The sequence below is a fragment of the Canis lupus genome, chromosome X (assembly GCF_003254725.2).
Source record: "Canis lupus dingo isolate Sandy chromosome X, ASM325472v2, whole genome shotgun sequence".
Lineage (NCBI taxonomy): Eukaryota > Metazoa > Chordata > Mammalia > Carnivora > Canidae > Canis > Canis lupus.
In genome coordinates this window covers 10,003,030-10,024,163 of record NC_064281.1, presented here as the reverse complement: position 1 = coordinate 10,024,163, position 21,134 = coordinate 10,003,030, and the positions used below count along the sequence as shown (strand labels likewise).

Below are 21,134 nucleotides of genomic sequence, written 5' to 3'. Positions count from 1 at the left end.
CATGCAGGGAGCCCCACGCAGGACTAAATCCCAGGACCCCGGGATCATGACTTGAGCCAAAGGCAGACACTCGACCTCTGAGCCACCCAGCTACCCCCAAGTCACTCATTTTTTCAACTTCCATGCCTGGGTAGTACACAGAAATCTTTATTGAGGCTGGAGTCTTGTTGCTAAGAATCTAGCCTCAATGGAAACCTCAGACAACCATTTCCTGCCCAGAGCTCTGCCAGAGAGATGCAATGGTACAGCTTCTGAGTCCTGGAGAATCTCACTACCCCATCAGTGCTTCTGCTTCCGTCCTTCACAGGCACTTCTCTCTGCCCTTTACCAGAATAGTCTGCTCAGGGAGTCTAAGCTTTCAGGGAACAAACGTCAGGAATGAGTTGGTTTTCTAGAAACGCTTGCTTTTGATTGTTATATCCCACATCTCCTTGATAAAACATAAGAAGCTTGTCTATTTTTTTTTTTTTTGTATCGAGGCAGGCCTAAATACTATGAAAAATAAACCCAAATTAGGATGTCAATTAATTATCCAGACATTTATTTTTAGTTATCTGGGGTATCTGTCAGGGATTTTGGGGATGGAAAAGCTGCCAGATCTCAAGATCTAAACATGCCCACCCTCGTTACCCCACCCATTGTAGGTGCTGTGATGGGTCTATTTTGGGGCTCACTGCTTTTAAAACTTATCCTAAAGGAACATCTTCCCGAAAGTAGTTCCTTCCTGAGAAGAGACTGGAGGAGGAAGCAACTTCTATACCCAGTTGTGCTATCACTCGCTGCTCAGCAACAGCTTGTCTCTAGCAGTTCTTAAGAAAATGCACCCAGGGAGCATAAGAGCCATAGAGAGCAGCCTAGGCAGTGGGCAGTTGCAGTGTCTCTTCACTCCCATTTGTCCCTCTGAGGCTCCTCCTCTTCTCTTTGAAGAACCACAGAAAACCACTTGCTGACACAGTAGTGACAGCAAGCCTAAAGTGCTTCATCTCTATCACCTTCAAAACTATTTGGGGATTACTGATGAAGCAGAAAAGAGACGCTGGTGGGGATGGTGAATAGCTATATGATGGCATTGATATGAGTATGAGTCTTAAAGCATCTTTCTTTAAAATGCTAATTTTTTATAAGTGTGAATCTATGTTTTTAAAAAGCTTAGAAAAGACAACAATCACTTTGTTAAAAAAGAAAGTAAAGATTTTTAATTGGGGATGTCTGGGTGGCTCAATTGGTTAAGCATCTGCCTTCAGCTCAGGTCATGATCTCAGGGTCCTGGGATAGGGCCCCACATCAAGCTCCCGGCTCAGTGGGGAGTCTGCTTTTCCCACTCCCTCTGCCCCTCCCTGTCACTCATGCTCTCTCTCAAATGAATAAATAAAATCTTTTTTAAAAAAGATTTATCATCTATAATTAACAAGTACTTCCATATTTTGCATTTTACCTTCCACATGAATACATATTTTAATCTATTTATAACCATAGTATGTACATGCTATTGAATTCATTTTTTAAAAGATTTTATTTATTTATTCATGAGAGACACAGAGAGAGAGAGGTAGAGACACAGGCAGAGGGAGAAGCAGGCTCCATGCAGGGAGCCCGACGTGGGACTTGATCCCAGGTCTCCAGGATCAGCCCCTGGGCTGAAGGTGGCGCTAAACTGCTGAGCCACCCGGGCTGCCCTATTGAATTCATTTTGATAGAATATGTGTGTGTGTGTGTGTCACTTTAAAGAAGGATGACATTTTCCAAATTATTTTTTTCTCTCTAAAACTTAGTCCTCTTTGAAAAAGAATCATTTTGCTGTCCTCTAAATCTGTATATTTCTGATATTGATAATTGAAAAATTAAGGAGTCCCCTAGGTATATTACTCTATTATTTCTCCTTACAACGCATGGTATTTAATAATGCTCCATAAGTTATAGCTATTATTATTTTCATAATCATTGAATTAGGTATTACAATGTCTTTCTGAATACAAAACTAATATCTGTTTTTTAAAGATATATATTTTTAAAGATTGTATTTATTTATTTGAGAGCAAGAGACAGAGATAGAGGATGAGCGGGGAGGAGAGAGAGAAGTGGGCTGCACAGGGAGCCCGATGCGGGACTCAATCTCAGGAGCCCGATGCAGGACTCAATCTCAGGACTCTGAGATCATGAGCTGAGCCGAAGGTAGACATTTAACCAACTGAGCCACCCAGGTGCCCCAATATGACCTATTTAAAAGAAAAATACTACAATGGCCAAAAAAACTTATAAACATCATTTAGCAAGTATGGAGGTTTAGTAACATGCTACTAAACAATGAATGGGTCAACTAAGAGATCAAAGAAGAAATTTTAAAAATTACATGGAGACAGATGAAAATGAAAACACAATGGTCCAAAATCTGTGGGATGCAGCAAAGCTGTTCTATGAGGGGAGTTTATAGCAACAGAGGCCTACCTCAAGAAGCAAGACAAATCTGAAATAAACAATCTAACAGTACACCTACAGGAGCTAGGAAAAGAAGAACAAATAAAACCTAAAACCAGTAGAAGGAAGGAAATACGATTAAAGCAGAAATAAAGTAGAAAAAAAAAAGGTCAATGAAACCAGAAGCCAGTTCTTTGAAAAGATAAGCAACAAACTAGACCACATAGAAGAAATCGCTAAATTCCTAGAAACACGTAACCTTCCAATACTTAGAAAGAAATAGAAAATTTGAACAAACTGATTACCAGTGATGATAATTAGTTAGTAATCAAAATACTCTCAAGAAACAGTTAAGTCCAGGATCAGACAGCTCCAGAGGTGAATTCTTCCAAACATTTAAGGAAGAGTTAATTCCTAGTCTTCTCAAAATATTTCAAAAAACGGAAGAGGAAAGAAAGCTTCCAAACTCATTCTATGAGGCCAGCATTGCCCTGTGACCAAAGCCAGATAAAGACACCACAAGAAAAGAGAACAGGCCAGTATCTCTAATGAACATAGATGCAAAAATTCTCAACAAAATATTAGCAAACAGAATCCAACAATATATTAAGAAAATCATTCACCGTGATCAAGTGGGATTTAATCAATGGGATCCACATCAACAAGAGAAAAGAGAAAAACCATAGGACCATTTCAATAGATGCAGAAAAAGCATTTGACAAAGTACAACATCCATTCATGATAAAAACCCTTAACAGAAGCAGGTTTAGAGGGAACATATCGCAGCATAATAAAGGACATACATGAAAACCCCACAGTTAACATCATAATGGTGAACAACCGAGAGCTTTCCCCCTAAGATCAGGAACAAGACAAGGATGTCCACTCTCACCACTGTCATTCAACACAGTCCTGGAAGGAGGTGACGAGGATGCAGAGCACACTTACCATGATGGGCACTGAGCATAGAATTGTTGAGTCACTATACTGTGCACTTGAAACTGAAATAACACCGTATGTTAACTATACTGGAATTAAAATTTTTAAAAAGTAGTAACGGGGGATCCCTGGGTGGTGCAGCGGTTTGGCGCCTGCCTTTGGCCCAGGGCGCGATCCTGGAGACCCGGGATCGAATCCCACATCGGGCTCCCGGTGCATGGAGCCTGCTTCTCCCTCTGCCTATGTCTCTGCCTCTCTCTCTCTCTCTGTGTGACTATCATAAAAAAAAAAAATTAAAAAAAAAAAGTAGTAACGGGAGGGGCACCGGGGTGGCATGAGCAAATAGCCGAGCTCGAATCCCACCTCACCCTCCTGCCACATTAAGGATGCAGCTTTGGATTCAGATAGAATTTGATTTAGAGAAAGTAATGTGCTTTACCTTGTATGCCTTGTTTACGGAATAAGAGTTGCGTCGGCTACAAATATCCACGGCCAATAGGACACTGACCAACTGGTATGCATGCTTTACTCTAGGTTATTCAGCATCCCCTTCCTGCCCCCAGTATGGCCCAGTAAGGGTTCCTTTCACACTGAAAAAGTACAGGGCACAGGTGCCTGCATCAGGGCCTGGCGGGGTCTGAGCATCCCTCTTGATGGAGCTGTGCTGTGTTAGAGTGTCCTTGCTGGCCAGGCTCTTTGGGGGCATATTTGCAAAATTGTGTATTTTAAAAAAAAGTCACTGTTTTTATGGCACGTACTACTACTCACCCCCAAGCTACCACATTATAGGAAATATTTCTCAGTATATAAATTCAGTCATGGAGGTCATTGCGAATGCTGTGCAGAGGCATATTTCAATTTTCCAATAGGATGTCAACTCTACACAGCACAGCTCAGTGTCATGGTCCCCAGACCACACTACACACACAACACTGTAAATATGTGGATTAGATTTGTATTGATGCAAATATGTTGAAATGAACATAAACTAGAATTGCTGTGTTCATTAGCACTAAACATTGTAAAGCAGTGGAAGAGAGAAAAAATGGTGAAAAAAATCAACTATAACCCAACACGTATTTTATCTATAGTCCTATCTTAGGCCATATTTTAAATAAGATGTTCTGCTTAAGTGTGACGAGTAAATAAAGAGAGACTGAATATCACATCTGACACTAGATTCCAGGCTTTCCATTTCTGCCTATTACCAAAAAACAGGCTTTTCCTTTTGTTAATGAATCATTATCTTTCACAAGCAAAGTGTAAATGGAATCCTACTTCATGAATCTACTAATCGCTCTTCCTCTTGAAACCATTAGTTGGTACTCAGCTTTTCGTGTATCCCCTTCTAGGTTCCACCTCACCTCTTCTCACCTCAACCAAACTTTTTTTAAAAAGATTTGGGGGATCCCTGGGTGGCTCAGCGGTTTATTGCCTGCCTTCGGCCCAGGGCGTCATCCTGGAGTCCCAGGATCGAGTCCCGCATCGGGCTCCCTGCATGGAGCCTGCTTCTTCCTCTGCCTGTGTCTCTGCCTCTCTCTCTCTCACTATGTCTCTCATGAGTAAGTAAATAAAATCTTTAAAAAATAAATAAATAAACCCACTGTACAGAAAAGGATGAATCCAGGAGGTCCAGGTTGGCCAGACCCTGAACATTCTAAAGAAGGTATGGCTCTTGACTGGTTCCTGGGAGATAACCTCTAAGTCCTTGGAATATCTTGCCTCTCAAGAGTGTCTTTGCTCATGCTAGATAATTTAGGCCAACAACGTGCATTACCGTGAGAGCCCCGGATCACACAGATACAGCCTGACCTCTGGAGAGGCTGGAGACTGAGTAACTCTAAGATCAGCTATGTGCGCAGACCGACCCCCAACAAAAACCCAGAATGCCAGGGCTTGGGTGAGCTTCGCCGGTGGGCCACACTCTGTGAGTGCTGTCACGCATCACTGCTGAGAGAACGGAGAGCCATCCATCTGATTCTACTGCAGAGGAATACCGCAGGCTTGTACCCCCTCTCCTGGACTCTGCCCCACACGCCCTTTCCCTCTGCTGACTTCATTCACTATCGTTTCACTGTAATAAACTGCAATCCCGAATAGGACAGCTTCTCTGAATTCTGTGAGTCCTCCGAGGGAACCATAGATCCTGACTGTCTTGGGATCCCAGGCAATAGCCACAATTTCAGTTTAATTTAAAAAACTTTTTAGGGGGCAGCCCTGGTGGCGCAGCGGTTTAGCACCTGCCTTCAGCCCCAGGGTGTGATCCTGGAGACCCAGGATCGAGTCCCGCATCGGGCTCCCTGCATGGAGCCTGCTTCTCCTCCCTCTGCTTGTATCTCTGTCTCTCTCTCTGTCTCTCATGAATAAATAAATAACATCTTAAAAAAAATAAAAAAAGATTTTAAAAATGACCTTCTAGGGCACCTGGGTGTCTCAGTTGGTGAAGCGTCTGCCTTCAGTTCAGGTCATGATCCCAGGGTCCTGGGATGGAGCCCTGCAGGATCGACTCCCTGCTCAGTGGGGAGTCTGCTTTTCCCTCTCCCTCTGCCCCTCCCCCCTGCTCGTGCTCTCTCTCTCTCTCTCTCTCTTTCTCTCTCTCAGATAAATAAATAACATCTTTAAAAAAAATGACCTTCTAGCTTCCATTCATTGTGATAAGTGCTGGGCACAGAACAAAAAAATAAGACATTCTTTGATATATTAAGGATCGTATGGTCTGGTTGAGAGGCTGTTGGTGAGGAGTCTGACACACACACAGATCCTTCCTAGAGTGTGTGATATGCGGGCACCTGACAGTGCCCTTGTGCTGACTAATTGCCTTGCTTATTTTGCTCCAGAACAGAAACTCTTCAGGCGGAGGGGGAAAGTCTTACTCATCCTTGTGGCCCCAGGGCCTGGGTACCTGAGTGTTTTGTTGTGTTTGTTGAATCACTGAAAAAGCACGTATCTCATTTAACACTGGTTTTCCACTTACACTTTTGGTAGTGCCAGTCTCTTGATACAACTGAATTTTCCCAGTCTTCCACCTTTCATCCTCACTTCCAGTCTCCTCCCAGGCCAGGGCATTGTTGCTGTTTTTCACAAACACTCGCAGTTTCCCTACTTTGACTCCAGCCAGCCGGTAATTAAAGAGCAAACACAAGTTGCTTTGGGCCTGCAGGTCTGGGAGGAGGAGTTTCAACCGGCCCACGTCCTTCTTATGGCCCGCCAGGGCTGGAACTGCCATATAGTAGCCAACAGCTTCAGGAGAAGAAAAACGCACAGTTAGTGAAGCCATTGTGAAGGGTCTGGCTAATTCCAGAGAACTGGAATTTAAAAAAAAAAACAAAAACCATAAACAAAAAGAAAATGAATGATAGTCTCCTATAGGGAAAGCTGAAGTCCTTTTCATTTCAAACACAGGAACAAAATTTACATGCTAAAATGGATTTTCGGGATCACAGAGATGAAAGCCTTTGTGATACAGAAAAGGAAATTAAGGGTCAGAGAAACTGAGGAATTTGTCCACGTTCCCGAAGTGTGGTGGTAGCAGACCTGGCGTAAGAATCTAATGGAAGAGTCTTTTAACACTGCGGGTAATTTCCAGCTGATGGAGAATGTGTGTTCCAAAACCTTCCACCTTGGTTGTCTGAGGCTTGGTATGCAATTTCCCACAGAGTCAATGATACGTGTGATGGCCAGCTACTTAGGCGGTGTGGCATCTAGTCCACAACATACGTGAATTTGTACTCATGGCTTCATGGAGCTCAACCACCACTCGTAACGTATCACTCTGAGTTCCAGTTCAGGATGCCAGGAACACGTCTCCTGTTTCCAAGATCCACCTCCTAAGTATCTTTTAACCAGCGGTAGTGCACATTGCTCACCTCCCAGCCTCTGGCTGTGGCTTTGATGAACTTGGGCAAACATTCTCATAGAATGGGGTCTCACAGAGTGGGGTCTCATAGAGTGAGGTCTCATAGAGTGGGGTCTCGCAGAGTGGGGTCTGAATGCAAAGAAGGAATTCCTGTGGAAGTCAGGAGGAATACACTGGGGGCTGGAGGTAGGGGCTCAAGTCTTCTGCTAGCACCTTCCCGGAGACACTTGCAGGAGCCAGGTTGACACTGCCTTAGTTTTCACTGGACTCAGAGACTGTCTGGTCTTCTTCTCCAGCTAGTAAAATTGCCAGATTTAGCAAATAAAGATACAGGAGGCTCAGGAGAGTTTGCATTTCAGATCAGCACATGTCTGAGATATACTGAAAAATATTCACTGCTCATCTGAAATGCAGGCATGCTACACTTTGTCTAGCCACCCTACCACAGACACCCTCTCTTCTGGGACCCGCTGTGGCAGATATCTCCTCTCTCCACTAAAGCCCATCTTGATCTGTCCTGGAGATTTTATCATTTTAAAAACGCTGATTCATCCCACGTTTTTCTTTCTTATGTTTAACTCTGCAGGGAAAGACAAGCCCACCTAGCACCCTAGGGGGTGCAGCAGGAGGGAGGAAAGTATCATGTGAGTGACACGAAGGCTGACAACCCTGGGGCCTTTTGTGAATCGTGTTTGTCAACACGGGACTTCCCATTGCTGGGAAACCCAACCTAAGACGTACTGACTGTGCAAACTGTCGAGATCCTGGAATGACCTACGGGATCCCCGTGTCATACAGCCCTGGCAGACGTAAACTTGGAGATGTCACGATGGAAGAAGGAGGAACTCAAGTTAACTACAGACAAGACAGGCTCTCCGAAGACGTACTGTGTCCAGACTGGTTAAGCTCGCCCTGTGCTTGCCCTGAATCTTTGGGGACAGTCTCACTCACACAACTTGCTTCATGGGATGTGTATCCCCTCTACCCTAATCTCAAGTTTTACAAGGAATTTTTGTTAGGGGATATCCAGGTTTCCTGGTTGCATGTGAAAGGAGAGATCTAAAGGAAGAATTAATCTAGAGGAAGGATATAGGAGGATCTTATAAATGAGGGCTGAATTGGTAGATCCTCAAATAAATAAATGGATTTGTAAAGAACCTGAGAACCAGAGCTGTCTCTAACTACATGGTCAGTGCCAGGAGACAGGGATTCCATTTATGCTCCGAATGGGATCTGCCAGCCAAATGCTCTACCCAAGGGGAAAGACGGGGCCCATCAATAGTGTTGAACCAAGAAGTGGAAAGGGCTGGAATGCCACAGCTCGGAGCCGAAGTTGAAAAAGTCCCAGTTTAAGTGGCCAGAAGGAAATCTGCAAACAATAGAGGGGAAAGTTCAGGTTGCTGACCTGATGGCTCATTCCGGTGTGGAGACTTTGAGGGGTGACTTCACTAAAACTTCAGATATAGGCAGAGGTCATATTTCCTTTCCAGATTTATTTTCCCACAAAAAAACTAAACAAAAGCTACAGAGCACCATTAGCTGGCAAACCGGGAAAAGGAACAATGTCTTTCTACCTTTCCCCCCGTGCTCTTAAAAGGTACATGAATTCTGGGGCACCCGGCTGGCTCCGTTGGCAGAGCTTGCAACTCTGGATCTCGGGGTTGTGAGTTTGAGCCCCATGTGGGGCACAGAAATTACTTTAAAAAATAGTTTCCTTTAAAACTCTTTTTTAAAAATGTACATTAATTCCAACATCTCTCTCTCAGCAGCAGGAATGACTATGGAAGAGTTTTGCTGGGACATCCTGTGTGTGGGTGGGCAGGGTAAGAGGGATAATAAGGTGGAGCATATATGCTGAACCAACTCAGCCATTTATCAGGAGAGATTTCAGGAAGGTCTAAAAATTTCCAAACATGACAAACAACCCTGACCTAACAAGACCTAGGAATAATAAGGATAAATAATAAGAGTGATACCTCTCCTGTATCACTGGAGAGGCTTCTTTACCCGTGCTGTATCACAGAACACAAAAGAATAAAATCTCAATACCATTATTTCGATCAGCAGGATTCCAGTCAAAGTCATCTTCTATATCCTGTTTCCAGTCACAGACCCCATGGTCAAAGCTGCAGTCTACGGAGATATTTAAATCTGTGAAGAACGAGGGTACATTTCATAATCATTCAGGGCATTAGAAACATGTCTAACATTTGGAGCTCTGGAAGGCAATGTGATGTTTCCAGTTGCCGTCGAGTATTGAGCTGAGGGAGTAGCTTATGGTGTTGCTGCCTTGGCAACCATTTTGTTTGGCCAAATACCCTACAACTGACCTTCACCCCTCATGCTAGTGGAAGCCACAGAGAGCAGCCTGCCAAGTCACAAGGAAATATAAGTTCTTGATATGACTTCCCAACATCGTTTGTGATCAACAGGCCTCCCCTGCTCCTAGGGCCATCCTCTTAGAGGACCCTAAAGGTGCACTCCTTAGATAAGACTCCCTCGGAGCGGGGCACCTGGGTGGCTCAGTCGGTTAAGCATCTGCCTTCGGCTCAGGTCATGATCCGGGGTCCTGGGATCAAGCCCCTCATCGGGCTCCCTGCTCAGCAGTGAGTGCTTCTCCCTCTCCTGTTCTTCTCCCCTGCTCATGCTCTCTCTATATATATCTCATAAATAAATAAACTAATCATTAAAAAAACAGGACTCCCCTAGAGCTCAATAAGACCCTGATCTTTCTGGTTTGAATTGACCAATCCAGCTTCAGCCCGGAACCCCAAAGTACTCCGCATATGAACACTAATAAGGGTGTGTGCCCTAGATCCTGTCTCTCTCTTTAAGCACCCTGCCTCAACTTCCCTGTGTAGTGCTCAAAGTGTGCTGTGATCCTCCAGGCCCCGTGAGTAACAAATATCTCTCTTTCAATCTCTCTTGTGGCCTTTTTAAACCATTATTAATCTAACAAAGAACAACTGCATGGAGTACAGATCGTGGCAAATGAAATGGCCTTCAGGATAATGTCATAGCAGATACTGTGTTTCGGTTTAAATCTGTGAAGTCATTCTGGACAAATTCTGTTGTGATCTTAAAAAAAATCACTCCCAGTATCCATGCTCTTTGCAATATGACTTTGTAGTACCTTCCCTAACTCTTGAGTCCAGCCCGGCCTTGTGACTTGCCTTGGCCAACAGAATATGGAAGTGATGCTGTGCCATTTCTGAGCCTAGACCTCAAAAGGCCTGTGTGCTCCTGCTCTTTCTTGGAACCCTGCCACTGCTTCAAGAGAACCATCTTGGCTGGCCTGCTGGAGAATGAGACACTACACAGAGCACAGCTGAGTCACCCTGTTGTCCCAACTAAGGCCCTAGGCACATGCAAGAGCACAGCTCAGATCAGCAAAGTCACTGAGTAAGTCCACGGCTGACTGCAGACACATGGGGTAAGTCCTACCCAGACCCACCCAGACCCACCCACCCAGAACTACCCAGCTGATCCACAGACTCATAAGTAAAAATAAATATTTAGTACTGTAGGTCTGAGGGTCTGTGGTTGTTTATTATGCAGCGCTACCGTGACAACAGGTAACAGACACAGGCACTTGGGCTTGGAATTTAGTCCATGGTAATTTTCAGTGGGCCCTCAGGTGTGGAGGTTGAAGCAAATGAGTCCTTTTCTCTCATCTTCTTCTTTTTTTTTTTTTAAGATTTTATTTATTCATGAGAGACACACACAGAGAGGGGCAGAGACAGTGGCAGAGGGAGAAGCAGGCTCCACACAGGAGCCTGATGTGGGATTTGATCCCGGGACTCCAGGATCACGCCCTGGGTCAAAGGCAGGCACCAAACTGCTGAGTCACCCAGGGATCCCTCCCATCTTCAAATATATACCATCTGCCTCAACCCATCGCTCTAGGTGTCAGGCAAGAGCGGCGGAGAGAAGACAGCCTTCCCATATTGACCTTACGAATCACGTAAGGACCCACTATTTTCATACGGGCATGGTGTGTCAAGGTGTAGTGACTTTTCCCTTGGGTCTTTAGGAATGAAGCAATGATTCCTAAAAAATGATCTCATCGTACAAAGAAATTAAAACGATGTGGGATGCTGCAGAAGGGCACACTCTTGAGACAAAGGATTATTTACCTTTGTGTTCCAGTCTAGATGTTACAGGTTTTCCGTGGGCCAGAACGAGACCCAATTCACCCGCTTCATTCACCTTAGGGGCTAATAAACAACATTTGATCAGTTAAGAAAAACCCTGAACCCTCACATGCTAAGAATGAATGAATGAATGAATGAATGAATGAAGAGAGTTTTATCATGTATTCTAATTATAGAATATGGAAGGGCAGTTCCCTTAACATTCCCAAAGCATTCATATTGGTTCCAGTTTCCTCGTCTAGAACATCGTTTTCCAAAGATGTCCTAAACACCTACACTAGTAACGTGTCCCTTCTCACCAGGTTTGGAAGTGTGCTTTCTCGAGATTTTCACTCTCTGTTAGAGGAGATGATGCCATTGGTATGCTAGTTCTTGCAGAGGTGGGCCTGGGTCTACCGTTTATTTGGTTCAATCGAACAGCTATGGAGCCAAGGACAGACAAGGCAAAAACACCCCAGAGGCAGCAACAAATGCCCGGTGAGAAAGAAATGCAAAGTCTCAGCGTGGGGACATTGAGGGGTTAATATGGAAAGTACCCTGGAGGGGCTGAGACTTATGGATGGTTCCACAGAGCAGCCAGTGAGAAGGGCAGTCATCCAATTCATAGAGAAAACTTAAGCTCTTCTATAGAATGTTCCTCCCTACAACAGTCATTTGGGCTATTTATTTTTAAAGATTTTATTTATTTATGAGAGACACAGAGAGAGCGAGAGAGAGGCAGAGACACAGGCAGGGGGAGAAGCAGGCTCCATGCAGGGAGCCCAATATGGGACTCGATCCGGGTCTCCAGGATCAGGCCCTGGGCCGAAGGCGGCGCTAAACCGCTGAGCCACCGGGGCTGCCCTCATTTGGGCTATTTAAAGTGTAGTCACACAACTGTGAAATTCCCCTTGCACCAGCGGACCTGTCAAAAGTGCCTTCAAGAAGTAAAAAAGCCGGGACGCCTGGGTGGCTCAGAGGTTGAGTGTCTGTCTTCTGCTTAGGGTGTGATCCTGGAGTCACAGGATCAAGTCCCACATCGGGCTCCCTGCATGGAGCCTGTTTCTCCCTCTGCCTATGTCTCTGCCTCTCCCTCTGGGTCTCTCATGGATAAATAAATAAAATCTTTAAAAAAAAAAAAAAGTAAAAAGGCGGAGCTTGGCAGATCCACCTGGATCCGGGGTGTCTCTGGTTTGAGGGTGTGCTGCGTGGAGAGGTGGGGAGTCAGACAACTGTGCTCACGGGGCAAGCAAGTGTGCTTGGCTGAGAGCAGAAAGAGGGTCTGCATCAAATAGGAAACCCCCCGGGGGAAGGGGGAAGGACTTCTATCCTCCTTGTTTCCCACAGCAGCAAATTTGATTTGGGATCTGCAGAAGACGTTAATTTCCAGACCTTACAGAGAACCCTGCTTCTTAAGCATCAGCACTGAACCCAATTTTACTTCAGGCATGGAGCTGTCTCATCTTCTTTCACTTGTCAGGAGAAATCACAATTCATTTTTCATAAAATGTGTAAAATAACAAAACTGTTACTCACAGAACACATCTCCTCGAAGGCTTTGCTCCCGCTCCACGTGGTTCTTCAGGGCTTTCTCATATTTTTCCTCTTCCTCAAGCCCCCCTTTATTTCTCTCTTCTTTCTGTTTCTTTCCTCCATTAGAGGTCCTAGCTCTGGAAACAGTCTCTTCAGGGTTGAGGGGCCACAAGTTAACCTTTGGCGCAGGGGTTCCAGAAGGTTCTGTGATGACATTTTTAATTTTTACCTTTTTTTTCATGCTGTTTTTGTGAGCCAGCAACTTCTTGATTCTGTCTTTGATGGTACCAGGTGCTCTGAGGACTTCCTTCACAGAATTTTCAGGGATTACTAAAATAAATAAGAAAGGTGAGAAGTTTCCATTTGGCTGTTAATTAGGTCACTCATGAAAAAAGGAGCATTTAAAGTGCGGTCGATGAATGCTTCCACAATCAACCCACAGTAGGCTCCCATCCAACATAGGGTGTGAACTCACAACCCTGAGACCGAGAGTCATGCGCTTTACCAACTGAGCCAGCCAGGCACTCCGCCACCACTTGATATTTTAGGAAGAACTATATTTGAAGCAGTTCCAATGTTATGGTAGTATCTTCCATACCTTTCATTACAGGACACACTTTTGTTTTGCCTCAGAGATCACGAAAATCAAATAAATAACTGCTCGCCCCAGGGTGGGCTACAGATTCCATAGTGATGGATTTTCCAGGGTCCTCTACTATTTCTGTGTTCACACTGGTATTCTTCAACGCTGGTGTTGTCCAGCAACCCTACTGATTTGTCCAAATTTGACGTACCAAGATTACAGCTCTAGCAATAGGTCGAACCATATAAGTTGCCAATAATGGACCACTTGTAATACAAAAATGGGGACTTCTGGTTCAATGTATACATATCCAATTGTTCTTCCCTATTCTCGCTCCCCTTTGAATCTCTTCATCTCAATCAACTACTATCTAAAACTAAATGATTTTATTTATTGAATATTTAGAGAGACTGCTGTATTTACTATCTTATACTCATTTTTTATTTATCACCACTAAATTAAGTTGCTTTTAAAAATACACTTCTGGGACACCTCGGTGGTTCTGTGGTTGAGCATCTGCCTTTGGCTTAGGGCGTGATCCCAGAGTCCCAGGATCGAGTCCCACATTAGGCTCCCTGCAGGGAGCCTGCCTCTCCCTCTGCCTGTGTCTTTGCCTCTGTGTCTCTCATGAATAAATAAGTAAAATATTTTTTTTAAGGTACTGCTAAAAAAATAAAATAAAATAATGCACTTCTAGGTTGATTCCTCTTACCCTCTAGTGGACCAATGTCGGGGGTGGGGGGGGTGGGGAGAGGGATGCAGAATGTAGAGAATACAAGAGGTAGAAGAATGGTCATTTAGCCCAACACCTTTGTTTTGTAGATGAGACAACTGGGTGATGTTGAGTCACTTGCCTAAAGTCACTCAGCTACCTGGGGCAGAGTTAGAATTTGAGGTGTCAAGAAGATGAATGACTCCTTTTCTAGCCCAATGGTTTATTCCTGCTTTAAGGTTAAGGGTTACTTTTCTCTAGACTGGTTCAAATTCCTTGAGATCTAGAGTCCAAAGATGCATGCCTCCTTTCCAGGGATCTACTCATGATAATTAAGAACTGATGTAAAAAAAAAAAAAAAGTAATTTTTAAAGAATTGGGCAGCCCGGGTGGCTCAGCAGTTTAGCACCGCTTTCAGCCCAGGTTGTGATCCTGGAGACCCAGAATCGTGTCCCACATCGGGCTCCCTACATGGAGCCTGCTTCTCCCTCTGCCTGTGTCTCTGCCTCTCTCTGTCTCTCTCATGAATAAATAAATAAAATCTTTAAAAAAAGAATTAAAAACACTGATCTTTAACATCAGATATATTGTCCTTTTATAAAATATCTAGGCATATGCCAGTCTAAGACTAGGCAAGAAAGGGTCTAACGACACCTGAACCAATTCACTCAATTCTACTACTTGGACATAGTTAAAGAGGAAAACGATATAAGGGAGGAGACATTAAGTTCAGTGCCTACAAAGAATGCTAGAAAAATAAATTGGATTGGGATTTTATTGGAATATTTTTCTTGGCAATCTTCTAGTCTCTTCTCCCACTCAGTTCCTTCTCCATCGTTTGGCTGATTCAATCTCTACCAAAGGGGTAGAAAAATAAATGAGGCAAAGTCTATACTATTTTGGAAAATCAAAAGAAGGAACGATGCTTTGAAAATATACATATAGCTCTTAATACATTGCTTTTACTTTGAAATCAACCTAAAGCTGTTATGGCAAGAAGTACATTTCCCTTTTCAATGAAACGTTCTAGCTATTTATCAGTGTGGCAGTCTGCAGATACGGGTTGGAAACCAACGCCTAGTACTACAAGTAACGCATCATTACTCATTTTCCTGACCTTCAGATGGCCTGTTTCAGCTTCTCTGCAAGAGGCTGCATGTTAAGTTTTGACTGGTGCTGATCATATGGACCTTCCTCTGGAGGTCCCATTGTGTAATTTTGTCGACAGTTCCCTGAATCTTTTCCGGAGCCCTCACATGAAAAATTAACAGGAAACATTCATTCCCTGGAAATTTCCTTCATGCAATCAGTAACATAAAACTAAGGGCCTTTACTAAATAAATAGGAAGAGGGTTTCAACCCACATCAGGCAAACCTAAACATCTGCTTGCAGTTTCTGCTTTGAAGTTTTGATTTTTCCTATTGAAAAAAAATCAAACCATTGCAACCCTTGTGTGTCAACAATTTCACTCCTATAATATGTAAAAAGAGCTGAGGCAAGGGATAAAAGCTAGGCATGTGCATGACTATCAATGGATAGATGTGGCTTTATCTAGGTATTGGTGGTTCCAACTTGACTTAATTGGTGATTGTTTTTCTTAAAAGTTTCTCGATTAGGAGCACCTGGGTGGCTCAGTGGTTGAGTGTCTGCCTTCCACTCAGGTCGTGATTCCAGGGTCCTGGGATCGAGTCCCACATTGGGCTCCCCGCAGGGAGCTGGCTTCTCCCTCTTGCCTATGTCTCTGCCTCTCTCTCTCAGTGTGTCTCTCATGAATAAATAAAATATTTTAAAAATAAAATAAATGAGCAAATACACGTCAATTACTACAATGAGTGCCCAACATAGTTTTGGCCTGTTTGCTATTATTTTTATTAATTTATTTTTAAAAGATTTTATTTGAGAGAGGCTGTGTGTGTGAGCTGGAGGGAGAAGAAGAGAGAATCTGAGGCAGACTTTGAGCTGAGTGCAGAACCCAATGTGGGACTCGATCCTATGACGCTGAGATCGTGACCTGAACTGAAACCAAGAGTCAGATGCTTAACCGACTGAGCCACCAAAATGCCCCTGTTTGCTATTACTTTTTAAAATTCACCACCAGAATATTTAAAATCTTTTAGTGAGTTAAAAAGATATTTTTTTCTAGGACATACACTCAAACTTCTAATGTTTATATCATAATTGAAAGAAGAAAATTGGAATGGCCCTTTGTAGCAATGCCTATGATCTTGAATATGCAGTCTATAAATTGAATTAAATCAGAAGCACATTTCTAATGACTAAGGAAATTGTTTTTTTTTAAAGATTTTATTTACTTCTTCATGAGAAACGGAGAGAGAGAGAGAGAGAGAGAGAGAGAGGCAGAGACACAGGCAGAGGGAGAAGCAGGCCCCATGCAGGGAGCCCGACGTGGGACTCAATCCCGGGTCTCCAGGATTAGGCCCTGGGCCAAAGGCAGGCACTAAACCACTGGGCCACTGGGGCTGCCCCCCCCCCCCCCTTTTTTTTCAGTGGGAACAACTGTTGAATTCTGGTAAAGAAGCCATTACCACTATTACTCTTAGTACTAGCGCACAATTATTGAGCATTTAATATATTCTGGGCTGGAACTAAGCCCTTTATATGGACATTTATTTATTTTGTATGGACTATTTCATGTAATCATCAAAAGAATATTAAGGGCCAGATACTATTATATTTATTTTGCAGATGTGGGAACCAAAGCACTAAAGGTTAAATTGTTTACAGCCCACAGATAGTATGCCAGGGAGCCAAGAGTTAAGCCAAGGTAATGGGATTCTAGAAGCCATGCTAGTAAAAAAATGACAGTTTCCTTTCCTAAATTGACCTACTACTCAAGTCAGGTAATCATCAAAGTTTTGATTTGCTTAGAATAAGTAGAGCTACTGTCAAATTAAGACCAAATTATCTAACAGTGTATTGTTAACCCTCACATATATTAGACCAGGAAAAATCCATACATGTCTACATTTAGGGAACTCCTTCCCCTGGGTAATATGTGCATAAGGACAATCTTACTAACTCCTCTTTTTTTTTCTTGTTTGAGAGAGGATGAGAGGGAGAGAAAAAATCTTAAGCAAGCTCGATGCCTAGTGCAGAGCCCAATGTGGGGCTCCATCTAACCACCCTGAGATCAATGACCTGAGCCGAAATCAAGAGTTGGTTGCTTACCTGACTGAGCCACCCAGGCCCTAACTCCTCCTCTGTATTGTAACACAGAGTCTGGACTTTTGCAAAAACAATGAACTTGGGGGATCCCTGGGTGGCTCAGCGGTTTAGTGCCTGCCTTTGGCCCAGGGCATGATTTTGGAGTTCCAGGATCGAGTCCCGTGTCGGGCTCCCTGCATGGAGCCTGCTTCTCCCTCTGCCTGTGTCTCTGCCTCTCTCACTCTCTCTCTCTGGGTCTCTCATGAATAAATAAATAAAATCTTTGAAAAAAAAAACGAACTCAAAAGTTGGTATATCAATGCCATATATTATACCGTATATAATGCCATATATTATAAATTATAACAATTTATGTGCATACAAATGTATTTTACAACATAACATTTTATGATGCTGTATAGTAATTAGATGCGAGTCTCTCAGTTTTTTTTGTATGACTTTCCTATGCACAGAAGAGTGAATTTTGGGCCATCCTTTAAGCAGTGTGGTTAGGAGTTTGTTAGGATCAATTTTCAACAGAGACATGGCTATTTATTTTACAGAGAATCAAAGCAGACCGGAAAGGGCTGGGCAAGTACTACAGTGAATGACCCAAAGATCATTTTCTCTTTTAAATAAACACTGGTGAAAGATGAAAGAAAAAATTCAGTTGCAGAATGGACAAAAAAAACAAAATGGTTTCAGGGTATCAAACAGAACATTGTGATGAGTTTGAGGTCTCAGAGAATAAAGGAAAATTTGTTTTACCCAAGAATATGCCTAAAGCTGGATGGTCAGACTAAAACAGAAGTCCTCTTGACACAAGAAGTGTTTGTGTTGATGTGGGATTTAGAATTTAAAAATGCTGGAGGACAATACAGAAAATGTGAGCTGCAAACAGCTATTCTGCTGCATGCTTAGGGGTGCTGCCTTCATTCGGACATTAATAACACACTATGAGGGTCCCTGGGTGGCTCAGTTGGTTAAGCGTCTGACTCTTGATCTTGGCTCAGGTCATGATCTTGGGGTCGTGAGACTGAGCCCCACATTGGGCTCCACGCTCAGCAAGGAGTCTGCTTGTGATTCTTTCTCCCTCTGCCCCTCCACCCATTCACACGTTCTCTTCCTAAAATAAATAAGTAAAATCTTTTAAAAAAATGACACATTGGGGTTTCGAAGGTGTTAGATGATCAGGAAGGAAAGTGACTCCAGGTTTATTCTGGGCAGTTATTACTTTGATTCTTAGGCCTGAGGCCAGGGATGGGTATGTGGAGGTGAGCTGTCCACTTGTTGAAACAAGTGTTTTCCTGAGGCATCTCTTTTACATGCAATAGCATTTGTGCATCTCCCTTTACAGAATTGCAGATTAAAGAGTAGCTGGCCTTTAAGAAACAGTTTTTGAAATGGCACGATTAATAACCATAAGTAACTTTATTGAGCATCTACTATGTGCTCAGTTGAACTAAGCTCTCTACCTATATTACCTCCATTCAAACCTTACAATGTACTTGAGAGGTACCTGTTTTAATGAGGGTTCCCCCAAGCAGAAATCTGAAACAAGGATTTGGGTACAGAGGGTTTATCTGGGAGGTGATCCCAGGAGGCGGGGGTAGTGGAAGGAGGAGAGCAAGGCAGGAAGGGAGAAAAGCTAAAGATGGTGCCTCCATGGGCAGGTAATCACTGTGGGTAACGGGCTCCATCCTGTTGGGGACATCTGGGAACCAATGCAGAACAGACCTTGAAACTATCCCATCCTGCGACCATTTGCGGTCCTTAACCAGACTCCTGGCACCCACCATCCAGCGGTTGAGGGCTGTCTTTTCAAAGGGGCTGAGCAGCATTCTAGAGAAAGTGCACGGCCACCTGCAGGGAGCCCGCCTCACTGGAGATAAGGATCTGCAGGGAACTGTTTACCCTGCCTTGCTGAGATTAGGGGGTGCCCAGGGACTGGGGCCTGGCTCATCACAAGCTGCACAGGAGACAACGGAGTTTATTTATTTACTTATTTATTTATTTATTTTTAAAGATTTTATTTAATTATTCATAAGCGACTCAGAGAGAGGAACAGAGACACAGGCAGAGGGAGAAGCAGGCTCCCTGTGGGGAGCCCGGTGTGGGACTCCATCCCAGGACCCCAGGGTCACAACCTGAGCTGAAGGCAGATGCTCAACCACTGAGCCACCCAGGCGCCCCGAAAATGGAGCTTAGAAGTTTAAAAAAACCTTATTATAGGTCACAGGCAGTAAGGGGCAGAGCTCAGACTGAATCTGATGGTCAAGGGGCTCCTTTCTGCTACCAAATCTGAACGCGTATATCCCAGCCTCACTTGTCTCGGGCCATTTGGGGTAATGACCAACAGCTGAACTGAATCCGGTGGCGAGAAGGAGCCCTTGACCATCATCCAATACAGAAAGCTGATTCACTCAGTTTTCTCTGCAGGGGCCTCTCCAGGTTATGGCATCCCCCCTTCCGATCCATGCATGCACAGCCCTGCACAGGCAGCCAATCTCTCTTTCTCTGTCTTTGAATAAAGTTCTAGAAGGAGCACAGGGCTCAGGGGGATAGAAACCACAGCACAGAGTTGCCGGAGACTGAGTGGCTCTGTAATCCCACGTTCAGCCCAACGCAGGGGGCCGCACGTGGTGGAATGTGCCCCTGGCAGGGCTCCTGACCCCACTCTCAGCTACCTGGCCGGCATTTGTGAGGGGCTGGAGCCTCCACCCACTGCTCCGAGTCTGCTTTGGGAAGTCACTTTTCTTTCTCATTCCTTAAAGGATCTACAGGCGTCATTTATACTCTTCCACAGTTTCTTCCAGATGAAACGCTGCCCAGTACTTTTGGCACCTCTTCAGAGAGTCTGACTTCCAGCCTCCTCTTCCTTTTGTACACACTCTCGTCCAGCGGCACTCAAGCACAGCCCACTGGGATACTGTGACCTTTTACGGCTGTGCTGCTCAGTGTCATTCACGGGGTGGACACTTTTCTTTTTGCCGTCAGGGGGGCCGCTGTGCTGTGTCATCAGGAGTACTGGCCACACGAGGGCTTGGGACAGGTCAAGGCACTACCTGCAGCCACAGGCGTGGGAGGATGTGGGAGCTCTGCTAAGGGGTATACAGGAGAGTGGAGTTGGGGCAGCAAACAAATCGAGGCACACGATGAGCCAGGGCTAAAAGGCTCAAGAGCAGAAGGATAAACCTGACTTTGAACATTGGAGAGTGAATGTACTGAAATCACTGTTGACTCGCCTCGGTAGACATTCCAATACTCATCAGGATTTCTAGCTCTTTTCGTACACGCAGCAGGAGGACGTATTTTTTGCCCCTACTTTCAAGCTAAATGAACTGAGAGCTGCTGTGTGGTTGTCCATGCTTCTTTCCCTGCTGTGACAAACCCTAAGGCCTCAGACTGGTATTGGGGTATCATAAGATGATGGAGCTTCTGCCACGTGGCTCCCTCAGTGACTGCAATGAGAAGAAATGCCTGATGACTCTCTTTAGACATAGTATGAATGAGAAATAAGCTACTGTTGTTGTCATAGCTCCATAGCAGGGGCATTTTCTGGTTAAATATTTGGTTTATCAATTTAAACTTTTTAAACCACCTAAACATTAAAGAATTCACCAACAAGAACAATGAGAATCTTTGCTAAAAATGTGAATCCAGGGCACCTGGGTAGCTCAGTTGGTAAAGCGTCTGCCTTCAGTTCAGGTTATGACCCCAGGGTGCTGGGATCAAGCCCCATGGCAGGTTCCCTGCTCAGTGAGGAGTCTGCTTCTTCCTCTTCCTCTGTCCCTCCC

General features: G+C 44.2%; 1 protein-coding gene across 13 annotated transcripts in view; it reads right to left on the bottom strand.

Annotated features, from left to right (window-relative positions):
- The window catches only part of EGFL6 (EGF like domain multiple 6), a 242,542-nt gene that overhangs the window by 2,944 nt on the left and 218,464 nt on the right, over positions 1–21,134 (bottom strand). For all 13 annotated transcript variants that reach the window (XM_035711858.2, XM_049107435.1, XM_035711859.2 and 10 more), the window contains 4 exons: positions 12,880–13,206; positions 11,347–11,427; positions 9,260–9,361; positions 6,329–6,594 (listed from right to left, as the gene is read on the bottom strand). In XM_035711858.2, coding sequence (XP_035567751.1) covers positions 6,329–6,594; positions 9,260–9,361; positions 11,347–11,427; positions 12,880–13,206 — 776 coding nt within the window. The remainder of the gene's footprint in view (positions 1–6,328; positions 6,595–9,259; positions 9,362–11,346; positions 11,428–12,879; positions 13,207–21,134) is intronic.